Genomic DNA, 25,740 nt, shown 5'->3' with positions numbered 1-25,740 from the left:
GTGGCAGCAGCGTACCAGATGGTGATGGAGGAGGTGAGGATGGACTCAATGATGGTGGTGTAAAAGTGCACCATCATTATCTTTGGCAGATCAAACTTCTTCAACTGCAGCAGGAAGTACACCCTCTGCTGTGCTTTCTTGGTAAGAGAGCAGGTATTCGTCTCCCACTTAATAAACAAGAAACCTTTATTCGTCACTGCATTTAACCCATCTGAAGCAGTGAACACACGCACACACACTCAGAGCAGTGGGCAGCCCAGAGCGCCCGGGGAGCAGTCAGGGGTTCAGTACCTTGCTCAAGGGCACCTCAGCCCAAGGCCGCCCCATGTCAACCTAACCGCATGTCTTTGGGGGAAACCGGAGCACCCGGAGGAAACCCACGCAGACACTGGGAGAACATGCAAACTCCACACAGAAAGCCCCTCGCCGGCCACTGGGTTCAAAGCTGGAACCTTCTTGCTGTGAGGCAACCGTGCTAACCACTACACCACCGTGCCGCCCGTCCTGGGTGATTATAGCGCCCAGGAAGTGAAAATACTCCACAGAGGTTACTGGGGAGTCAAACAGGGTGATGGGGGAGGGAGGGTGTGGCAGAGCTCTTCCTGAAGTCTACAATCATCTCCATTGTCTTTAGAGCATTAAGCTCCAAGTTGTTCTGCCTGCACCAGGACACCAGATGGTCAATCTCCCACCAGTAGGCAGACTCATCCTCATCAGAGATTAACCCAATGAGGGTGGTGTCTTCTGCAAACTTTAGGAGCTTGACAGACTGATGACTGGAGGTGCAGCTGTTGGTGTACAGGGAGAAGAGTAGAGGAGAAAGGATGCAGCCTTGGGGGGATCCGGTGCTGATGGTTCAGGAGTCAGAGACGTGTGTCCCCAGCTTCACGTGCTGCTTCCTGTCAGACAGGAAGTCAGTGATCCACCTTCAGGTGGAGTCAAGCACACTCAGCTGGGACAGCTTGTCCTGCAGAAGAGCTGGGATGATGGTGTTGAAGGCAGAACTGAAATCCACAAACAGGATCCTAGCATAGGTTCCTGGGTAGTCCAAGTGCTGGAGGATGAAGTGAAGAGCCATGTTGACAGCATCGTCTGCAGATCTGTTGAGTCTGTAGGCAAAACTGCATGGGGTCCAGGAGTGGGTCAGTGATGGCTTTGAGATGAGAAAGCACAAGGGTCTCGAAGGATTTCATAGCCACAGAAGTCAGGGTGATGGGTCTGTAGTCATTTGATCCTGTGATCCTTGGCTTTTTGGGGACAGGGATAATGGCGGAGGCCTTGAAGCAGGGTGGCATATGGCATGTCTCCAGTGAGGTGCTGAATATGTCTGTGAACACTGGAGACAGCTGATCAGCACAGTGATTCAGGGTAAATGGTGAGACAGAGTCGGGACCTGCTGCTTGGTGGATGTTCAGCTTCTTAAAGAGCTTGTTGACGTCCCTCTCCAGAATGGAGAGAGTTGAGGCTGTGGTAGTGGATGGATGGGCCTCCAGGGTAAGAGAGGTTGTAGAGAGACCCTGGCAGCTAGGGTGCATCAGTTGCCCTCACTTTCATAAAATCTGATGCATTTTTGTTCGGGTGCTTTTCACCAATAAAGACATCCTGTAAAATTTTTGACCATATTCAAAAGTCTAATGGTGGCACCATGAGGTTCATTTTTTTGCCAAAAAATGCTTATTTAATGTTTTCGTGTAAGGTTTAAATCACAATGTTGGACTCCATTTATTGATTTCTTGTGAGCCAGAGATCATGTTAAGAACCTTTGCAAGGGATTGAGAAGCATTAATGTGATTCATAATACATTTGTATTGTTTAAAAGTAGTTGAACAATGATTCAATGAACAGCTAAAACTCAAACTGTGCTTGATAATATATTTAGAATATGTACTAAAAATGTGTATCTAAGATATTTGGTATACTCTATAAGGTGCCATAATGTTTCATGAAAAGTGATCGAAATTTTGTCATAAAAGTCATAAAATAGTAGCTTTTTCCAAAACTTTGAGCTCCTGGTGCCACCATTAAACTTTTGAATTTTGTCAAAATATTTCACCCAGTGTGTTTTCTTACCAAAAGGAACATAAAAACAAAAATGCATCATGATCGGAGGAACTTTTCATTTTTAGGGAGCAAGTGATGCACCCTACTGGCAGCAGTAGAAGTGGTGGGCAGGAGGCTGGAGAGTGGAGTCACAGGGATGTTATTAGGACAGTCCTATTGTCTTTTAAAACAACAGTAGAACCCATTCAGTTGGTTGGCCAGGCGCAACTCATTAACGGGGGAGGGGCTGAAGGTTTGTAGTTAGTGCTCTGTCTGAGCCCTTTCCAGACAGACATAGTCGTTGGCTGAGAACTGGTGTTGGAGTTTCTCAGGCCCTGTCCACACGGCAACGGATTCAGGTGAATCTGATAAAATTTTTTATCGTTTCGGCCTGGCGTCCACACGGCACCGGTGTTTTGGGTGCCCCAAAACGATATTTTTTGAGAACGGGTTCCAGAGTGGAAAAATCTGGCAACAGCCCCGTTGCGAAGTCGGCTGGATGAGTAGAACGGATTTGTTTACGATGACGTCACAACCACATGACTAGAACAAGGAGCGCTCTCGCGCTCATCATTCGTAACAACAGAAATTGAAATTGTTTACACATTAACCTGACTGACCTGCCAGACAGACAATTTACACCTGCTTTGATGAACAGAAAGTACAGCCTTCCACACAAAGCAACAGTTACCTGACTATAATGGAGGCAGAGGGGAAAAGGGTCAGAAGACCCTTCAGACTGTTTTGTATGAACCACTGCATTGCATTCACTTTTGTATACAGCTTTTCTTTTAAATAAACAAGTAACTGAACCATTTCTTGAATTTCTTTTTTTTATTGGATAAGACTGCTTTTCAAAATGTTCACACACAATATAAAAAGTTATATAAATTATATAAAAATGTTTTTCAAAATGTTCACACACAATAAGAAAATTAAGTTATATAAAACTATGCACGCTAATAAAACTAATTTGTACACACAGAAGGCACGATTTCCTCGCGTAGTCGCAGCCATCTTCTTCTTGTTGTTGTGTGTTTGTTCCTGTGAGTGCTTCACGCCGGATAGAAGGAGGGGTTTATGCGTGTAACAGACGTTGCGTTGTGTTGTTCACCAGTCTTTTTATTCTGAAGAAATGAGACACAAATACACTGCTGAGGACGGGCTGCAAACGTCCAGTGGCATTGACGCTTACATTTCCAAAACGAACTGAAAGAGGCCAGCGCCTCGTTCCCATAACTACCTGCGCTCTTAGGGCCAATTTATGCTGACAACCCAGTCCTCGCAGACAGCGTCGCAGATGGCGTCTGCGTAGCCCCCCCCTTCGCAGACGCTCTGCGCGCACCTCCCAAAAATTGTGACCACCGCAGAAGCCTCACAGACAGTGTCGCAGACAAGAGGGCTCTGATTGGTCCACTCTACATCCGCTGTACACGCACTTCCGCTTCCCTACTTTCCCGGTTTGTTTTGTTTTCATGACCGCCATTTTTAAAAACACGAGCGAAGATGGAGCAGCACGAAGAGCGGTTGATCGAGGAAGTGAGGAAGTACGTACATCTATACGACTCCAGTTCTAGTCATTATAAGTAACCGGAGGATAAACACTCCACTAACCACACCCACCAACTACTCCTAGCAATTTCGCGACTTCGCGCCCCCTTGCGTTGTGGTGGTGAATAACATTGCGCACGCCTATTACTCCCTGCTCAATGATAAATTACAACTGTCTGCGAAAAGCTATCTGCGAAAGCCTTGTCGCAAGAGCATGCAGAGGCCTTTAAAGGGCCAGCGCAGAATTTCCCCAACACTACACACAATGGCAAGTGGAAAAAAATAAACTCGTTACATGCGCATGCATCCTACTTCTTCTTCTATTGTTCTGGTGTCTCCGAAGGGACCGTCTTACAGCGCACGTAGAGGTGTGGCATGTGTATTGCATCATTTTCAGCAAGCGTTGCGTTGCCATATGGACCTGATATTTTACTGATCCATTGCCCATGTGGACGCGATATTTTTTTTACCCGCTAAAAAAAAAATCTCGTTGCCGTTGTTGTGTGGATGTAGCCTCGGAGTACAGTCATTTAGCTTCTCACCGCCTTGCTAAACCTGTTCCTGTCCCCACTTCTGAACACTTCTTCCAATTGCATCCTTCGCTGTCCGAGCTTATCTGTGAACCAGAGTTTGTTATTATTGTAACTCACCCTGGTGTGTGATGGAACGCAGCAGTCCTCACAGAAGCTGAAGTAGGACATCACAGCCTCTGTGTACTCATCCAGACTGTTGGTAGCAGTCCTGAACACATCCAAGTTTGTACAGTCCAAGCATGCCTGAAGTTTCTCCACAGCTTCATTGCTCCACATCTTTGATGTCCTCACTACAGGTTTCCTCAGCTTTAATTTCTGCCTGAATGCAGGAATCAGGTGGACCATAATGTGGTCAGAGTGGCCAGTGCAGCTCAGGGGACGAGCTTTTGACTGTAGTATAGCAGTTTAATAAACTGTTTGTATTTGGGTAGTTCATGGCTGAGATTACCTTTGATAAAGTCACAGAGAACAATAATTAGATTAGATAAAACTTTATTGATCCCTTTGGGTGGGTTCCCTCAGGGAAATTAAGATTCAAGCAGCATCATTACAGATAAACAGAGAAAATAAATAGAGAAAACTTCTAGATAAATTAAAATAAATTATTTACATATAGAAATATAAAAAGAATAAGATATGGGGAAGGGGGGGAAGGAGGGAAAAAAAGGGGGCGGCGGCAGGAGAGATATTGCACTTTATATTGCACATTGTCCGGTATTGCTTATTGTTAGGCTAGGCTACTGCTCCTTCCCATCCTCTGTCCTCCTGTTACCCCTCCTCCCCCCCAGAAAGGAGTTGTACAGTCTGATGGTGTGAGGGACAAAGGAGTTTTTAAGGCCAAGTTTACATTAGACCGTATCTGTCTCGTTTTCTTCGCAGATGCACTGTCCGTTTACATTAAAACGCCGGGAAACGGGAATCCGCCAGGGTCCACATATTCAATCTAGATCGTGTCTGGTCCGGTGCTGTGTAAACATTGAGAATACGCGGATACGCGGTGCTGAGCTCTAGCTGGCGTCGTCATTGGACAACGTCACTGTGACATCCACCTTCCTGATTCGCTGGCGTTGGTCATGTGACGCAACTGCTGAAAAACGGCGCGGACTTCCGCCTTGTATCACCTTACATTAAAGAGTATAAAAGTATGAAAATACTGCAAATACTGATGCAAATACTGCCCATTGTGTAGTTATGATTGTCTTTAGGCTTGCCATCCTTCCACTTGCAAGTGGTAAGTGATATGCACTAGGATCACACACACAGCGGCTCAGTCCCGCATCACTGCTTGTGCACTCCACTCGCGCGCTCTGTGAGCTGCGCAGGGCCGGAGTGCGCACCCTCCAGAGGGCACTCGCTGTTCAGGGTGGAGTGATTTGGAGCGCAGGATGCCTGCGGAGCCGAGCGTATCCGTGTATTGGTGTTGCTGTGTGCACGCTAATCGTGTATTGGTGTTGCTGTGTGCACGCTAATCGTTTTAAAAACGTTAATCTGATGATCCGCTGATATGGTCTAATGTAAACCCCACCTAAGTCTGTTCGTCCTGCACTTGGGAAGGAGCATTCTGCCACTGAACAGGCTCCTCTGGTTGCTGATGACGGTGTGCAGAGGGTGACTGGCATTGTCCATGATGTTCAATAGTTTGTCCATAGACCTCTTCTCTGCCACCGTCACCAGAGAGTCCAGCTTCATGCCGACCACAGAGCCGGCCCGCCTGATCAGTTTGTCCAGCCTGGATGTGTCCTTCTTGGATGTGCTGCCCCCCCAGCACACCACGGTGTAAAACAGGATACTGGCGACCACAGACTGATAGAACATCCACAGGAGTTTCCTGCAGATGTTAAAGGATCACAGCCTCCTAAGGAAGTATAGCCTGCTCTGTCCCTTCCTGTATAAGTGTTTGGTGTTGCAAGTCCAGTCCAGCTTGCTGTCCAGCCACAGCCCGAGGTACTTGTAGGAATCCACAGCCTCCACCTCGACTCCCTCGATCAGAACTGGTCGTGACCTTGGTCTGGACCTCCCAAAGTCAATGACCAGCTCCTTGGTCTTCGAGGTGTTGAGCTGCAGATGGTTCTTGTTGCACCACACAGCAAAGTCCCTCACCAGGCTCCTATACTTCTCCTCTCTGTCATCACTGATACACCCAACGATGGCTGTGTCATTGGCAAACTTCTGAATGTGACACATCTCCGAGTTGTAGCAGAAGTCCGCGGTGTACAGGGTGAAGAGAAGACGGGCCAGCACCATGCCCTGGGGTGCTCCGGTGCTGCTAATCACAGTGTCAGACGTGATGTCCTTCAGCCTGACATACTGCGGCCTGTCAGTGAGGTAGCTGGAGATCCAGGTGGCCAGGCAGGGGTCCACTCGCATCCTGTTCAGTTTGTCCTGAAGCAATAGGGGCTGGATGTAGCAGGTAGAGGATGGCATCTTCCACACCGACACCTGCCCGGTATGCAAACTGCAGACAGTCCTGGGCATGTTGTACCTGGGGTCTGAGGAAGCTGAGGAAGAGCCACTCCAACATCTTCATCAGATGTGAAGTGAGTACCACCAGTTGGAAGTCGTTCAGCTCGCTGGGCCGATTCTTTTTGGGAACTGGAACGATACATGATGTCTTCCAGAGGGTTGGCACTCTCCCCAGATGCAGGCTGAGGTTGAAGATGCGTTGGAGTGGTTCACCCAGTTCAGCAGTGCAGGTCTTCAGTAGTTGGGGACACACCTTGTCCGGGCCTGCTGCTTTCCTGGGGTGAAGCTTCCTCAGTTGACCTCTGACCTGGTCTGCAGTAATGCATGGAGGAGTCTGTGTTGAGGTGGGGCAGGAGGGGGCTGCTGTGATGACTGGGGGGAGGTGTGTTGAGGGAAGAAGGAGAGATGGCTGCAGTGAGGGAGAGGGTGGGGGGGCGTGGGCTGGTTAAACCGATTGAAAAAGTCATTCAACTGATTCGCCCTCTCCACTGTCCCCTCAACAACTCTGGTCTTTGTATTGTGGCCTGTGGTGGTTTTCACACCTTCCCAGACCTCCCTCATGCTGTTCTTCTTCAGCTTCTGCTCCACCTTTCTCCTGTAGCTGTCCTTAGCTTCCCTCATGCAGCGTTTCACCTCCTGCTGTGCTGCTTTCATTGCCTCCCTGTCCCTGCTCCTGAAGGCAGCCTTCTTCCTGTTGAGGACAGCTTTGACTTCCTGTGTTACCCATGGCTTGTTATTAGGGTAACACCGTACAGTCTTAGCGGGGGAGACCACGTCTGCAGAGAAGTTAAGGTGTAAGACAGTGTGTCAGCCCCTCTATGTCCTCACAGTGTGAGTTAAGCAGCACATCCCAGTCCGTGATGTCATAACAGTCCCTGAGGGCATCTTCCATTTCAGGGGACCACCTCCTGATGGAGCTAGTTGTTGCAGGCTGCCTTTGGACCGGGGGGTGTACTTTGGTTATAGAAGAACCAGGTTGTGGTCAGACTTCCCTAGTGGGGGGAGGGGTGTGACTCTGTATGCATCCCTCACATTAGCATACAGCAAGTCAATTGTCCTGTTGTTCCTTGTTGGACAATCCACAGCCTGGTAAAAAGCAGCCAAAGTAGAGTCCAGAGTAGCGTGATTAAAGTCCCCAGAACTGATGATAAATGCCTCAGGGTGCTGTATCTGCAGCCTTGCTGTGACAGAGTGAATCCTCTCACATGCAGCAGCTGCATCTGCTCTCAGAGGGATGTAAACACAGATGGTGATCACGTGACTGAACTCCCTCGGCAGATAATATGGCCACAGGCTAACAGCTAGCAGCTCCAAGTCCAGGCAACATAAGACTGTCTTTATGGAGATATGTCCCAGGTTACACCACCGGTTGTTCACATAAATGATGAGTCCCCTACCTTTGCTTTTCCCGTATGTGTTAATGTCTCTGTTGGCTCTCACAGCAGTGAATCCCCGCAGGTCCACATTAGCATCTGGTACAAGGTGTGTTAGCCATGTCTCTGTAAAGATAGTAATTAGGGAGTCCGGGTTAGTCTGCTCCACACCCTATCTGATCGGCCAGCATGCACTGTGTGTTCTGCATGATGGCCTGTGGTGGAACGTAAACACCGACCAAAATGAATGAAGTGAACTCATGGGGGGAGCAGAAGGGTTTACAATTAATGAAAAATGAGAATAGATCAGGAGAACAGTGCTGCAGGATCACTGACACATCACTACACCAGCCGTTGGTTATATAAAAACAGATTCCACCACACTTTGTTTTACCGGAGAGATCTGTGTTACAGTCCACTCTAAAAGGTTGGAAGCTGGCCAGCTGCAGCGCAGAGTCCGGTACGAGTCCACATAGCCATGTCTCCATGAAGCATAAAACAGATGATGAGTGAAAGCTCCTGTTTCACTCATCATCTGTTGGAGAAGACAAAGGAGATTGTTGTGGACTTCAGGAGAGCACACACCCAGCATGCTCCACTATCTATCAACGGTGCTGCAGTGGAGAGGGTGAGCAGCACCAAGTTTCTGGGTGTGCACATCTCTGAAGACCTGTCCTGGAGCAACAACACCGCATCATCAGCCAAAAAAGCCCAACAGCGTCTGTACTTCCTCCGCAAACTGAGGAGAGCAAGAGCCCCAGCCCCAATCATGCACGCTTTCTACAGAGGCACCATCGAGAACATCCTGACCAGCTGCATCACTGTATGGTACGGCGCCTGCACCGTGTCCTGCTGCAAGACTCTGCAGCGCATCGTGAGAGCAGCTGAGAGGATCATTGGTGTCTCTCTCCCTTCTCTAATGGATATTTATAACTCCCGCCTCACCCGCAAAGCCATCAGGATTGCAGGTGACCCCACCCACCCATCTCACAGCCTCTTCAGCCTGCTGCCGTCGGGGAGGAGACTGCGGAGTCTCCGGGCCAAAACCAGCAGGCTCAAGAACAGTTTCTTTCACCAGGCGGTCAGGAGGCTCAACTCCCTCCCTGTTCTGCCCCTCCTCCCCCCTCTGCCCCCTGCCACAGATTCTGCTCGCACACACCCCCCGCCCCCCCTTCAGCATCTGACATGTCATCCTCACAGTCCCCCCCCAACACACACACACACACACACACACATCTCATCGTTCATGAACACACTGAACTCAGGGGCCGCACATCTCACTTTACCTCGCTCATTTGCACTATTCCGCACTACCTCACCTTAACAGCTGCTAGTTTGTTTACACTGCTTATTTCATGTTTACCTGCTTTACCTCAAGTGCCCTTGACTGTTTGGTTATTTGAACCAATTTATGTGTGTTAGGGTTTTGCTGGGATTCGAACCTGGTTCGTTGGTGTGATAATCCAGCAAACCCCCACTAGGCCACCAGGGGGATGACTCAAATGCAGAGGCGTGAGGCGGAAGTAGAAAAAGAATCAAAAGGTTTATTTAAACTATATACACTATATACAGGGCAAAACAAAAGACAAAAAAAAACCAAAGAGTATAATCCAAAAGAAAAGCAAAGTGCAAAAATTCAAAAGCTAAGAAGATCAAAAAACACAGTACAAAGGAAACTGGAGATAAACATAACAGCACAAAGACTCCGTGACAAGAGGACTGAACTCAGGGGTATAAATAGACAAACTAATTAAGGACACAGGTGAAGATAATTAGGCAATTAACACAAACACAAAACACAGGAACAGTGGCGGCCTCTAGAGGCCAAAATAAACACGACATGAAAAGGAAATAACAGCGGCCTCTAGAGGCCAAAACAGTCCTAGTCCTAACAGGACCCCCCCCTCTAGGAGCGTCTCCTGACGTTCCCAGGGCGATCCGGATGGGCCGAATGGAAGTCCCGACATAGTTCTTTATCAAGGACATCCCGAGCAGGAACCCAGCAGCGCTCCTCAGGACCATAGCCCTCCCAGTCCACCAGATATTGCAACCCGCCGCGGACCCGGCGGGAGTCAAGCAGGCGATTCACAGTGAACACAGTCTGCCCCTGGAAGATGCGGGGGGGTGGGGGGTTCCTAGGGGCAGGGGCATACGTAGACGTCAGTACGGGCCGTAACAGGGAAACATGGAAAGTGGGGTTGATCCTCAGAGTCCGGGGCAACTGGAGCCGGTAGGAGACAGGGTTCACCCTGCGCACCACCTTGAAGGGACCAATGTAGCGAGGAGCAAGCTTGCGGTTCTCCACCCGCAGTGGAAGGTCCTTAGTGGACAGCCAAACACGCTGCCCAGGGCGGAAAGCGTGTGCAGGTCTTCTATGGCGGTTGGCCTGAGTCTGGTTGGTTCTGGAGGTCTGTATGAGGGTCTTCCTGACCTTGCTCCAGGTCTTGCGACACCGTCTCACATATTGGTTGACCGAGGGCACCCCCGCGTCCTCCTCCTGGTCCGGGAACAGAGGTGGCTGGAACCCGAATTGGCACTGGAATGGCGACAGCTTGGTGGCCGATGACTGCAGGGTGTTGTGGGCGTACTCCGCCCATGGCAGCCAGGTGCTCCACGATGTCGGGTTATCCATAGCCAGGCCTCGCAGGGTGGTTTCCAGGTCCTGGTTGAGCCTCTCCGTCTGACCATTGGACTGTGGGTGAAACCCAGAGGAGAGGCTGGCAGTGGCTCCGATGACCTTGCAGAACCCGTGCCACACTCGGGAGGAGAACTGGGGCCCTCGGTCTGAGACGATGTCCTGTGGAAGACCAAAGACTCGGAAGACATGATTAAACAAAAGTTTCGCAGTTTCAAGAGAAGAGGGGAGTTTGCACAGTGGTATGAAGCGGCAGGCCTTGGAGAATCTGTCAACTAAGACCAAAATGACCGTGTTACCTTGTGACTCAGGGAGACCCGTGATAAAGTCGACTGCCACGTGGGACCAGGGACGCCGGGGAATGGTCAGAGGATGCAGGAGACCCTGGGGACGCTGTCATGGGTTCTTGGTTCTGGTGCAAACCTCACAGGACAGGACAAATGACCTTACTTCCTTCTCCATGTTAGGCCACCAGAAGCGTCTTTTCAGGAAGTCCAGGGTCCTCCGAGCTCCCGGGTGGGCGGTGAGAGGGGAAGAGTGACCCCACTGGAGAACCTTGGCCCGGGCTTGATGTGGGACGTACAAGAGGCCTGGTGGCCCCGTCCCAGGACCGGGGTCCTGGCGTTGGGCTCGTCGGACAGCCTCCTCAATACCCCAGCGGACAGGGGCCACAATCCGGGACACAGGGATAATAGGCCCGACTTCATTCTCCCTGTTAGTGGCAGAGAACAGTCTGGACAGTGCGTCAGGTTTGGTGTTCTTGGAGCCGGGGCGGTATGAGAGGGTGAAGTCAAACCGACTGAAAAACAGGGCCCACCTAGCCTGTCGAGGGTTCAGTCTCTTGGCTTGCTGGAGGTACTCCAGGTTCTTGTGGTCAGTCCAAACCAGGAATGGATGTTGTGCTCCCTCCAGCCAGTGCCTCCACTCCTCAAGGGCCAGTTTGACCGCTAGCAGTTCTCGATCCCCCACATCGTACCGGGACTCAGCAGGACTCAGGCGGTGGGAGAAGTAAGCGCAGGGGTGCAGCTTTCCTTCCGAACGTTGAGAGAGCACCGCGCCGACACCACTGTCCGAGGCGTCCACCTCCACGATGAATGGTTGGGAGGTGTCCGGGAGAACCAGAATGGGTGCCGTGCAGAAGCGGTCCTTGAGGTCTTTGAACGCCTTTTCTGCCTGAGGAGACCAGCCATAAGATCCACCTGTCCCTTTGGTGAGGTCTGACATGGGTGCTGCCACAGAACTGAAGTTCCTGATGAACTTGCGGTAGAAGTTAGCGAATCCTAAGAACCGCTGAACCTCCTTAACGGACTTGGGAGTAGGCCAGTCCCGGACGGCCAGGGTCTTGGCAGGGTCCATTTGGAGTTGGCCTGTCCGTACAATAAATCCCAGAAAGGAGACCTCGGGAACATGAAATTCGCATTTCTGGGCCTTGGCGAACAGATTGTTCTGTAGCAGCCTCTGGAGAACCTGGCGGACATGGTGGCGGTGCTCCTGCACGGTCTTGGAAAAGATAAGGATGTCGTCGAGGTAGACAAAAACGTATAGGTTAATCATGTCCCTTAAGACGTCGTTGATTAGGGCCTGAAAAACAGCTGGTGCGTTGGTGAGTCCGAAGGGCATCACCTGGTATTCGTAGTGCCCAGACGGGGTGTTAAAGGCAGTCTTCCACTCGTCTCCCTGTCGGATACGGATGAGGTGGTATGCGTTCCGTAGGTCCAACTTGGTGAAGACGGTGGCGCCTTGGAGCAGGTCGAAAGCTGTGGACATCAGCGGAAGGGGATATCGGTTGCGCACAGTGATCTTATTCAGGCCCCTGTAATCAATACATGGTCGGAGCCCCCCATCCTTCTTGCCGACAAAGAAGAAGCCGGCTCCAGCAGGTGAAGTGGAGGGTCGAATAAACCCAGAGACCAGGGCATCTTTGAGGTATTCCTCCATGGCCTTGCGTTCTGGCTGAGAGAGTGAAAACAGTCTGCCACGAGGAGGGGTAGTCCCAGGGAGCAAGTCGATGGCACAGTCGTAGGCCCGGTGCGGAGGAAGAACGGCGGCCCTGCTCTTGCTGAATACCTCCTTGAGATCCCAGTACTCTGTGGGAACTTGAGATAACTCGGTGAGATCAGGGGGCTCGGCAGGAGACACAGGAGAGCTAGAGAGCAGACAAGAGGCATGGCATGCAGGGCCCCATTCCACAACCTGGCTTGTTACCCAGTCTATGCGAGGGTTGTGGCGAGTAAGCCAAGGAAGGCCTAGAATAACTGGGAACTCAGGTGAAGGAATCAGGTGCAGGGATATTTCTTCCTTGTGACCTTGAGACTGGAGGAAAACTGGAGAAGTAACTTGGGTGACTCTTCCATCACCTAACGCTTGGCCATCGAGGGCAGACACAGACAGTGGGACTTCAAGAGGTGCAGTCGGAATATTGATGCTTTGGGCGAAGTGAATATCCATAAAGTTCCCAGCCGCCCCTGAGTCTATCAAAGCTTGACAAGAGTGGACAGACTCACCCCAGGAGATGGAGACCGGGATGTAGATTCCTTGGCCAGGGAGTCCGGGAGAGAGGGTAGGCCCCGTCACAACCCTCCCTCGGCTGGACGGGGCGGTCCTTTTCCCAAGAGTTCGGGACATGATGCTCGGAAGTGACCAGGCTTGCCACAGTAGATGCAGCACTTGTCCCTCCTTCTGCGCTCCCTCTCAGATGCGGAGAGGCGAGTACGACCCACTTGCATGGGTTCTGGACAGTCACTGAAGGAGGTAGACGGTCTCCAGGTAGAGGTAGGGAGGCTGGGGGGGCTCAAGGCTTGGTGGCGTTCTCTCATCCTGTTGTCCAGACGAATAGCATGTGAGATGAGGGTTTCGAGGTCACTTGGGCATCCAATAGAGGCCAGACCGTCCTTGATGGGGTCAGACAGACCATGGTGGAAGGCTGACACCAGGGCAGTCTCGTTCCATCCACTTACTGCTGCGAGTGTTCGGAACGAGATGGCGTAATCTGCGACGCTTCCTCCTTGCCGGATGGACATGAGCTTTCGGGCTGCGTCGGTACTGATGTCTGCCTGATCGAAGACCCGAAGCATCTCTTCAGAAAACAGCTGGAAATCAAAGCACTCAGGTCCCTGTCTTTGCCAGATAGCAGTAGCCCAGGCTCGCGCCTTACCAGCTAATAAGGTGATCACAAAGGCAATCTTGCGGCGATCCGTAGTGTAGGTGGTAGGCTGAAGCTCAAAGGTGAGTTGACACTGGGTAAGGAACTCTCGGCACTCACTGTGCTTGCCGTCATACCTCTGTGGTGCAGGAAGGCTGGGTTCGCGAGGTGAAGAAGGCAGCATTGCAGGAGGCACTGGAGCAGGAGTGGGAGCTGGATCAGGAGCAGGAACTGGATCAGGAGCAGGAGATGCAGGCAGAGATGTCAGCTGTGCCAGGGTTTTCCCAATTTGCTGAAGCAGTTCCTCGTGGCGAGCGAGGGCCTCACGTTGGCTGGTGAGCGTACGTCCATGAGCGTCCATGGTCGCTCCGAAGCGTGTCAAAGCTGCCATAATTCCCTGAAGGTTGGCCGGGTAGACAGTTGAAGCAGCCTCTGCTGAGTCGGTCATGACGGAGTCTTTCTGTTAGGGTTTTGCTGGGATTCGAACCTGGTTCGTTGGTGTGATAATCCAGCAAACCCCCACTAGGCCACCAGGGGGATGACTCAAATGCAGAGGCGTGAGGCGGAAGTAGAAAAAGAATCAAAAGGTTTATTTAAACTATATACACTATATACAGGGCAAAACAAAAGACAAAAAAAAACCAAAGAGTATAATCCAAAAGAAAAGCAAAGTGCAAAAATTCAAAAGCTAAGAAGATCAAAAAACACAGTACAAAGGAAACTGGAGATAAACATAACAGCACAAAGACTCCGTGACAAGAGGACTGAACTCAGGGGTATAAATAGACAAACTAATTAAGGACACAGGTGAAGATAATTAGGCAATTAACACAAACACAAAACACAGGAACAGTGGCGGCCTCTAGAGGCCAAAATAAACACGACATGAAAAGGAAATAACAGCGGCCTCTAGAGGCCAAAACAGTCCTAGTCCTAACAATGTGTGTGTGTGTGTGTGTGTGTGTGTGTGTGTGTGTGTATATGAGTGTTTAGTCTATGTCTAGTTCTTATCTAGAGTGTTTATACTGTTTATATTGTTTGTTTGTTTGTTTTTTCAATTATTTTATTTTTATTTATTGCATTGCCTGTTTGCACCGTGGGTCAGAGAGGACTGAAATTTCACCTGTGCTGTATGTCGAGCATGTAGAGCATATTTGACAGTAAAGTTGACTTGACTTCTCCCCACCAGCAGATGGAGTTCGTCTATTTTGTTGCACAGTGAGCCTTGGTCTTTAACATTAAAGTTACGCTGTGTGTAGTCTACAGTAAAAAGAAGCACTATAAAGTGAAAATGCTGGCTATAAATCATGTTGCAAATAAGGACATATCATGAATAATGAAGCAACTCGCCACCACAATTATTGTAATTGAGTCATTAACATTGGAGAAAATCACTAGTTTCTCTGAACAAAGGTGTTTTCTGATTCAACAAAACCTGCAGAATGTGCAGATTTTTAACAGTAAAATTTGCCACTGAAGAGAAACAGGAATCTGGAAAATCAGAGTTCATGATCATGTTGTTATTGCATCATCAGTTGGAGGAGCCAATCAAGTCCCAGTATGCAAATTCAGGACACTGGTGCACTGCACCAGAATCGGAGGAGGGTGTTTCTCATCTCATCTCATTATCTGTAGCCGCTTTATCCTGTTCTACAGGGTCGCAGGCGAGCTGGATCCTATCCCAGCTGACTACGGGCGAAAGGCGGGGTACACCCTGGACAAGTCGCCAGGTCATCACAGGGCTGACACATAGACACAGACAACCATTCACACTCACATTCACACCTACGCTCAATTTAGAGTCACCAGTTAACCTAACCTGCATGTCTTTGGACTGTGGGGGAAACCGGAGCACCCGGAGGAAACCCACACGGACACGGGGAGAACATGCAAACTCCACACAGAAAGGCCCTCGCCGGCCACGGGGCTCGAACCCGGACCTTCTTGCTGTGAGGCGACAGCACTAACCACTACACCACTGTGCCGCCAAGGGTGTTTCTAATTTGCATATTCATGTTTATATAATTTTAATGAGAATACCTAAGAGTGTCAAAATTTGAGCATTTTTTCTGTCTGTGACATTTATGGAAGAATGATGGTCAAGAAATGTTCTATTCCCTGGAGAAAAAATAGAGGAATGTGATTGGACTGTATAGAACATTTTTGCTTTAAAAAAAACAAACAAACGTGTGTATGCAGTGCTGTTATTTCAATGTATTTGTATTTCAGAGGTTTTAAATGAACAGGAATGACAGCAGCCATCATAACACAACACTTTTTATTTGTATTTCATCCTGAATAAAGCACTTGGACCACAGCAGGAGACAGTGAGAACAAAGGACAGGGTTCCATCATCCACAAGAACAGAACCAAACACAGCACAATGACACAAACGGCACTCAGATTCCAAGTTTAATAAAACTCAACCCAGTCCTCATAGGAAGAGTTCGAGACACAGCCACAGCGGACTAATGATGTTTATGTGCACCATATAGTGAACAGGGTGTGGTTTGGAACACGCCCACAGTGAAGAAACAGAATGTGAACTGTTTTTTAGCAGACTTTTATTTCGTGTGTGGGTCATAAACCATCATAAACAATATATCACATATATTTACACACTTTACACATATCTTTTCCGACCATGAAGTGTGTGTGTGTGTGTGTGTACGTACTACATCCTCACAGTGGTCTGAGATGATCAAACACGAAATAAAACACATTACATACATTATAAAAGCATAACTCTAATATATTTTGATCTGATGGATAATGAACCTATAGATTAGAAAACACAGACAGAAATGTTCATAGCGAGATGTCCTTCATGTTTTTGTTTAAAAATAAAATAAGTGAAGCGACACCAAACTCCGCCCTTCTGTCCCTCCAGAAGCACTTACATAAGATTACATAATGAAAATATAAGCTTATATTTATTATTTATATATATAGAAATGTCAAGACAGAAAAATAGAAAAATATCAATAGAAATAAAAAAAGTACAAACTGAACAACATACGTACAAATACATTACATTTATATATATATATATATATATATATATATATATATATATAAACACAGAGAGGAAGTACAGCTACACTGCAGTAATAAGAGTGTAAAAATCACAATGCGAACCGTGATGTCAATGTTATCATTAATAAGCAAACAGTGATGTCATTAATATTAACAAAAGTGAACTCATGAATGTTATCGCTGTCATAACAGTGATGTCATTCATGTTATCATTAATAAGGGAACAGTGATGTCATGAATGCTATCACTTATTAATGACAGCAATGTCATGAATGTTATTACTGTCATTAATAATGGATGTCATGAATATCATGATGTCATATCATTAATAAAGCTAGCAGTGATGCTATTAATGTCACGTTAACGTTGTCATCTTTACACTAATATAAGATAGAAAAATTACGTGCTAGCTAAATTTTTAGCATCATTTGCAGTAAAATGGAGGTCTTTTGGCAAATACAAAATCCCTAATTATAAGAATAATAGAGATTAGGAATGTTAAGAGAGATTTCAATATTGTTATTACTAGCACTGCTAACAGGGACATCGTTAATATTATTAGCATTACCACATTAATAATGAAAGCTGTTATGTAAATGCAAGTGATAACATTAGTATTAACAATAAAGTTTGTATAGAACTTTTTTCTAGCAGTCACCTTTTGCAGTATTCATAATTTTTCTGACTTCACGCTCGTCAGCATGACAGTACCATGTTTAAATTACCGGTTGATGCTAAGTGTAATTAAATGTAATTCTAGCCATACTGAATACTTTCTTTGTATTTTTCCAACACAGCTGAGGTGCATGTTGATATTCTTGATGTTTCTATCTTGTTTCCATAGTTACTGCACCTTTAGAATGTCCATATAAAAAGATATCCAATTTACTTTTTAGCATAACTGGCAGTAAAATGGCCTTTTGGCAGTAACAGGTAATAATGCTGTTACTACTAGCAATGCTAACAGTGAGATTGCCAATGTTATCATTATCACATTCATAATAAATGCTGTCACGTTGATGCTAAGTGCTGTTACATAGCAACTTTAGCCATTCTAAGTCTTTTCCTAGTAATTTATCAACAGATTTGAGGTAAATGTTGATGTTTCTGACGGATCTGCTTCATTTCTGTTACAGCACTTTTACACTATCCATATAAAAGACTTAAGTTAGCATTTTTTACAGTAAAAATAACACACAAAATGCTATCAGTGAAGTAATATTGCTAACAACAACAGCATTTTTGTCAGCACTGTCAGCAACACTAACAGTAAGGTTATTAATGATATCTTTAGCAATGATGTCCTCAGTGATCTTATCGCTAGTACTGCACTAGTGTCTCTATTATAATAGTGATAACATTCATAACATGTTTTGCACATGCAGTGCAATTTTTACAACATTTGCACTAATTACTGAAGTGTCAGCAGTTCCTCTCTGGATCTTGTATTTTTTTTTAATATCTAGTATTTATTTTGAGTAAAAGTTTTGGCCTCCCCCATGCTCACATGACAGTGCAGCACTTGCACGGCTGCTTTTCTTTCTTGCCCTCGTCCTGTTTCACCTCGTCTCCGTTTGCAGCCTCGTCCTGTTTCTTGTCGTCTGGACTGGAGGGGGCGCCATTCAGGGGAGCTTTCTCTTCATTTTTTCCATCCTCTGTCGTTGCTTTGTTCTCGCTGTCTTCAATGACGACGAACTCGGCCTTCACCGCGTCTTCGATGCCCAGCACTTTCTTGGTCTCATCCTTGTCCTCCACGTTTTTGTAGCCCATGAACACCATAGTGACTGGGTGATCTGCGCTCGCATTCTCAATGGCCTTGGCATCCAAATTTGGGCATTCTAGCTTTGCCTCGATACCTGTCACCTGCCTGGTTTTAGGGATGCCATTCTCCACTGGAAAAGAAGGTTAAGAGGGGAAAAGGGTACTTGATCTCAAAATTCACCATGTTTAGTTTCTCATCCTCTCTATTTAACCCCAACAATTCACAGCTTCTGAAGTCAAAAATTTCACAGTGCTAACAGTGTGTTAGCAGGCAATGCTAAGTGTAAATATAGTGTAATTTTAGTGAAATGAAGCCTTTTCTTCATATTTTTTAAACACATTTGAGGTAAATGTTGATATTCCGGATAGTTCTGTCTCATTACCATGGTTACTGTGAAACATTCCTATACAAGACAAATACATTAGCCTTGGTTATTAAGTAGTTCATGCTCATGTTTTATTCACGTTCTGAGTTTTTTATGACTAATTTATTAACACATCTGCGGTAAATGTCGATGTTCTGGATGTTTCTGTCTCATTTCCACTCGCACTTTCTCTGTACACTGTCTGCATAAAAAGACTTAAAGGCTACGTGCTAGCTAGCAAAAATCATTCCGGTGAAATAACAAGGACGACTCTTTTTTTTAATGACTTAAGCCATTTTACTAAGTAATGAATCATGAAAATTACACTTCGTGACCGAATCTGTGGCTGAATATCAAGAAATATCGGGCCACAGTATGCTCTAAATTATTTCCACCATTACAAAAAGACTTTAGTGATATTACAGTAATATTATCGGATTACTGCACAAAAATATCATCGCAATCAGTAATAATAAAATACTCTATAATACTCCCATATAGTAATTTGGGATAATTTATCAGACTGAACTACAGGAACACTACTGATGTGAGGAATATGATAGAGGTATTACAGAACATCACAGGAGTATTATGCACTCACTGGCCACTTTATTAGGAACACCCCTACATCCACCTGCTGTTTGTTTTCTGCAGTTCTGTAATCAGCCGATCCCTCGACAGCAGCACGATGCCTCAAATCACGCAGATACAAACCAAGAGCTTCAGTTAATGTTCACAATGTTCAAACATCAGAACGGGAAACATTGTGATCTCACAGTGTGACTTTCTTTCTCTCACTGTGGTCTGGGTGTTGGTTTGAGCCAGATGAGTGTGAGGTTTGAGTATTTCAGAAACTGCTGATCTCCTGGGGTTTTCACACACAACAGTCTCTAGAGTTTACACAGAATGGTGCAGAAAACAAAAAACAAATCATCAAGTGAGTGAGCGACAGTTCTGTGGGTGGAAACAAACGCCTTGTTTTATTGCATCGCTCCTGTGGAGGACGGCCCCATGAGGACAGTTGAAAGTCACACCTGGAGGACGCGCTGGACTCTTACAGTAATGCTTTTATGGCTGAGGACTACAGCTGACTTGCTAACTTTAGGACTGCAGTTGTCATGAACAGTTTTGCACTCAAGTTTCCATCAGTGAAGAGTTTATAACATCAACGAAACTGACTTCATGTTAAAACTGTTAATATTATAGTCAGGCTGTCTGTTGTTGCCCAAATGAGGATGGGTTCCCTTTTGAGTCTGGTTCCTCTCGAGGTTTCTTCCTCATGTCGTCTGAGGGAGTTTTTCCTTGCCACCGTCGCCACAGGCTTCATCATTGGGGATAGATTAGGGATAAAATTAGCTCATGTTTAAAGTCGTTCAAATTCTGTAAAGCTGCTTTGTGACGATGTTTATTGTTAAAAGCGCGATACAAATAAACTTGACTGACTGACTGATTGATAAGAGAGGGTCAGAGGGAAATGGACAGATTGGTTCGAGATTTCTTTTTTGCCAGGAAGGATATAGTAAGGGAAGTACCTCACTGGGCTGTGACAGCTTGCAACAAATTGCAAACGTCATTCACAAGAGAGTTTCAAAAGTGTCTTGAAACATTCGCGGGGCTTCTCAATTTCCTCGCACGAGTTGCAAAGTGTCGCTCCTTCGTTGCTGAAATTTTGAATATGTTCAAAAAATGAGTGCGACAAAATTTCTCTCAAAATAGCCGCAAATGCGTTGTTGGTGTCGCAAAGCTGTCACAAACCCTTCTCAAGTCAGGTTCCGTGAGACAGGAAGTGCGAGTTGAGACCGGAAGTGCAAGCCAGTATCTCACTGGGCTGTGACAGCCTGCGACTAGTTGGAGACACAACAATTGCGGTAAAATATGCGAATATCAATTCAGTGTGATTCCAAGCGAAAATTGTCGCTAATTCGCATATTTTATCGCAATTGTTGTGTCTCCAACTAGTTGCAGGCTGTCGCAGCCTAGTGAGATACTGGCTTAACTCATATCATCACTCTTTACAACTGTGGTGAGAAGAAAAGCATCTCAGCATGCAACAGTAGAACAGAAGAACACACTGGGTTCCAGTCCTGCAGCCAAGAACAGGGATCTTAGAATCAACAACAAGTTCCTATTAAAGTGGCTGGAGAGTGTGTATTATTATAAACATCTTATAGTTTTACTGTACAGTTCTTTTGGTTATGCGGAGCATGTTTTAAAGCACTGAATACATTATAGGTTTGATTTATTGCTTTTCTGTGAAACTTAAGAAAAGAACAAAAAAAACAAAAAAAAAATCAGTAAAAAAATTGGCTGGACATAGAAAATAGTGTGTTGACTTTTCATTTGCGATAATTATTCAAAAAAACAATAAATAAGAAAATCAGACAAAGAGAAAGTAAAAATGTGAAATACCTTTTACGGGGCCATCAGGCGTCTGAGAGAGAGAGAGAGAGAGAGAGAGAGAGAGAGAGAGAGAGAGAGAGAGAGAGAAGGTGTTTCATTTCAAATGATCTGGTGTTTATTCAACAAATCAACAACTTCACACCAATATGGATTTACTGATAAAATAATTACAACCCCAATTTCAAAAAAGTTGGGACGAAATTGGGAGTTGGGAGTGCCCTTGAGCACGGCACCTAACCCCCAACCGCTCCGGCAAGAGTGGTGGTGTACCTTGTATCTGATTAGCCAAAAGAAAAACTGATGATGTCATCATCAGTTCGGGCATTGAACCCGACCAACTGAACTGAACTGGGACGAAATACAAATTGTAAATAAAAACAGAATGCAATAATTTACAAATCTCAAAAACTGATATTGTATTCACAATAGAACATAGACAACATATCAAATGTCGAAAGTGAGACATTTTGAAATTTCATGCCAAATATTGGCTCATTTGAAATTTCATGACAGCAACACATCTCAAAAAAGTTGGGACAGGGGCAATAAGAGGCTGGAAAAGTTAAAGGTACAAAAAAGGAACAGCTGGAGGACCAAATTGCAACTCATTAGGTCAACTGGCAATAGGTCATTAACATGACTGGGTATAAAAAGAGCATCTTGGAGTGGCAGCGGCTCTCAGAAGTAAAGATGGGAAGAGGATCACCAATCCCCCTAATTCTGCGCCGACAAATAGTGGAGCAATATCAGAAAGGAGTTCGACAGTGTAAAATTGCAAAGAGTTTGAACATATCATCATCTACAGTGCATAATATCATCAAAAGATTCAGAGACTCTGGAAGAATCTCTGTGCGTAAGGGTCAAGGCCGGAAAACCATACTGGGTGCCCGTGATCTTCGGGCCCTTAGACGGCACTGCATCACATACAGGCATGCTTCTGTATTGGAAATCACAAAATGGGCTCAGGAATATTTCCAGAGAACATTATCTGTGAACACAATTCACCGTGCCATCCGCCGTTGCCAGCTAAAACTCTATAGTTCAAAGAAGAAGCCGTATCTAAACACGATCCAGAAGCGCAGACGTCTTCTCTGGGCCAAGGCTCATTTAAAATGGACTGTGGCAAAGTGGAAAACTGTTCTGTGGTCAGACGAATCAAAATGTGAAGTTCTTTATGGAAATCAGGGACGCCGTGTCATTCGGACTAAAGAGGAGAAGGACGACCCGAGTTGTTATCAGCGCTCAGTTCAGAAGCCTGCATCTCTGATGGTATGGGGTTGCATTAGTGCGTGTGGCATGGGCAGCTTATACATCTGGAAAGACACCATCAATGCTGAAAGGTATATCCAGGTTCTAGAGCAACATATGCTCCCATCCAGACGACGTCTCTTTCAGGGAAGACCTTGCATTTTCCAACATGACAATGCCAAACCATATACTGCATCAATTACAGCATCATGGCTGCGTAGAAGAAGGGTCCGGGTACTGAACTGGCCAGCCTGCAGTCCAGATCTTTCACCCATAGAAAACATTTGGCGCATCATAAAACGGAAGATACGACAAAAAAGACCTAAGACAGTTGAGCAACTAGAATCCTACATTAGACAAGAATGGGTTAACATTCCTATCCCTAAACTTGAGCAACTTGTCTCCTCAGTCCCCAGACGTTTACAGACTGTTGTAAAGAGAAAAGGGGATGTCTCACAGTGGGAAACATGGCCTTGTCCCAACTTTTTTGAGATGTGTTGTTGTCATGAAATTTAAAATCACCTAATTTTTCTCTTTAAATGATACATTTTCTCAGTTTAAACATTTGATATGTCATCTATGTTCTATTCTGAATAAAATATGGAATTCTGAAACTTCCACATCATTGCATTCCGTTTTTATTTACAATTTGTACTTTGTCCCAACTTTTTTGGAATCAGGGTTGTACAATAATTAATAAACTAATTCATGACACTTTTGAAGGAGCTTCTCTTGCTGCTACAATGATAATTATTCGTGAATCACTTATTTGCTATAACTCTTATATTAATATCACAGGTTAATGTTTGTCTTCTCACTGACTTTGTAAATAAAGACTTACATTTATAACGTCCTGTTTATCTGCGGTGGATTTAGACGCAGGGACTCCGGTCTCGAGCTCCTCGATCTCCTGCTCCAACCTGCCACATTACCAACATTACACAACCCTCATGGACGTGAACACATGTTCATCAAAACACACACAAACATCAGAGACAATATAATTTATTATTCTGCATTTTAAACCTTTAGTTTTGACGCAAGATGATGGAAAAGAGAAAAAGAGCGAGTGCTTCCTGGAGTGTTTTTGTACAAAAGAAAAAGCACAGTCTGTAAACAACTACTGACATGACGGACTCAGAGTAAACATTCCAGGATTAATTACCCCACATGGGAAATTAATCCCGTCTGAATAGGGCTTTAGTATCTGACAATGATCAGACAATTAAAAAAAAAACCCTCTCAGTTTAGAGATTCGCTTCAAATCATACAAATTTACAACACTTGTTTTATTTTTATCTTCTTTCAAACAGTTTTTTTAAATAAATCTCACCATCTCTACACTCAGTGATGATAAATTATTTATAAAGTACAGTAAGTAGTGGAAAATGCTGCTCCAGCACTGCAGTGTGCACACAACTCCGCCACCAGCGTAAAATATTTATGCGTCCAGATCCAAGAACTCGCATCATCCTCAGCTCTTCTTAACAGAAACACATCAACCTTGGGTCAAAGGTCACGCTTTAAACCTTCATCATGTTTCTTTAAGGAGAATGCGGATCAATAACCAGACGAGGAACCCACCTGAGAACGCTCTGCTCCAGCCCCCTGGTTTTAGCCTCGTCTTCCTGCAGCTGCCTCTGAAACTCGTTTTCTCCACTGGAGGGCGCACCGTCCAACAACCACCGCTCCCTCAGAGCCTTCGACTGCACAGACACCAAACAACAACTGGGTTATTTACTGTAACAGATTAGAGACGATCACATGTGCAATCATCTTTATTCATCTCACACACGTCCTTATTTACAAAGAAAGAATAAAGAAAGGGAAAGCAACAAGAAAAAAAGTAAACCAAGAAAGAATAAATGAAAAAGTAAAAGAAACAGAAAGGCAGAGATGAGAAAGAGTGAAACTGAAACACTTCATACTGTAGAAGAGCGAGAGGGACGAGGAACACCAGTAATGTGCTGGATCTATGTTAATGCAAAGTCCCCCCCGCTGGTCATTGATCAGCTCTCAGACGGTCAGAAACACGGCCATTAGTGAGTCATGACTTTATTACTTTAGGACATTACACTAATGCACCTCACACACATGATGACGACGGAGAGGAAACATTACAGAGGGTGCCAGACTGAGACAAGAAGTGCTGTAGTGAGCAATTCAGCGTCCTCACGGAGTGAGGTTTACTCCAACGCTACTCACAATAACGCTATAAACCCCCTCAAACACACTGATCAGTTTCTTCATCATTTACATGGTGAGTGAGTGCGATTAACACATCAAGTCAGTAAACAACACACTCTCTGTGTTAGTTAGTTAGTATTACCACCCTGAGGCTGATTATTTTCCTCTAACAGCACGACCCCAAGTGTTTTATTCCTCTTACACCACAGCAACTTTACCAACACTTACACTTTTCCATTTATTACTGAACGACACATCCGACTTTTAACCCATTTATACACCAGTTTAGTGTTCAGGAGACGAGCGAGTTCCTGTCGTCAGTGATGTTATAGCAGCGATAAACACTCGCTCCCTCAGCAGGGTCCCGCTATTCTCACAGACTGTTCCATCATGTTCCTGAGAAACTGTACAGAAGTGTAAACTCCTCTGACTGTTACACAGCACTGACACTGGAGACTCCTTCCAGAAACATCTCTCTCTCTCTCTCTCTCTCTCTCTCTCACACACTTCTCACAGAAGACTATCAGTGATTACACACGTTTTTAATCTGTTTATCATCAGTGGAGTCTCTGCTGAACACACCCCTATGAATGAGCTAATGTTACTACAGAAACAGTAACCAATCAGAATGAGTGCATTACTATAAACCGGCACTACAGTCAGAGAGAATTAATCAACACCTTCTGACCAATCAATCAGAGCGCAGGATTAAAATAAACAGCGCTGTGGGATAAAGGCTTCCGATTTAATGTTGTCTGTTCCGTTCTTTGTTCTCTCTCTTTCTTTACTTTCTGTTTCTCTCATACGCACAGATTGATATGGACACGCGATCAGAGTCACCACACACACACACACACACACACACACACACACACACACACACACACACAGCTGTGACGTTAGATACATTACAGACCAGTGGCTTCTCTCTCTCTCTCTCTCTCTCTCTCTCTCTCTCCACCTGCTGTGTTTTCTTTCCTCCTCATATTTTGTCTCTTTTTTTTTT

At 45.8% G+C, this 25,740-nt stretch overlaps 1 protein-coding gene across 4 annotated transcripts in view; it reads right to left on the bottom strand.

Annotated features, from left to right (window-relative positions):
• Positions 1 to 15,998: 15,998 nt before the first annotated feature.
• The window catches only part of palm1b (paralemmin 1b), a 51,197-nt gene continuing 41,455 nt past the window's right edge, over positions 15,999 to 25,740 (bottom strand). For all 4 annotated transcript variants that reach the window (XM_060943451.1, XM_060943452.1, XM_060943454.1 and 1 more), the window contains exons 4-7: positions 24,132 to 24,253; positions 23,389 to 23,467; positions 21,309 to 21,330; positions 15,999 to 18,665 (exon numbers count right to left, since the gene is read on the bottom strand). In XM_060943451.1, coding sequence (XP_060799434.1) covers positions 18,277 to 18,665; positions 21,309 to 21,330; positions 23,389 to 23,467; positions 24,132 to 24,253 — 612 coding nt within the window. In that variant the 3' untranslated portion in view covers positions 15,999 to 18,276. The remainder of the gene's footprint in view (positions 18,666 to 21,308; positions 21,331 to 23,388; positions 23,468 to 24,131; positions 24,254 to 25,740) is intronic.

This window comes from Neoarius graeffei, chromosome 17 (assembly GCF_027579695.1).
Source record: "Neoarius graeffei isolate fNeoGra1 chromosome 17, fNeoGra1.pri, whole genome shotgun sequence".
Lineage (NCBI taxonomy): Eukaryota > Metazoa > Chordata > Actinopteri > Siluriformes > Ariidae > Neoarius > Neoarius graeffei.
This window is presented reverse-complemented; position numbering and strand designations above follow the sequence as displayed.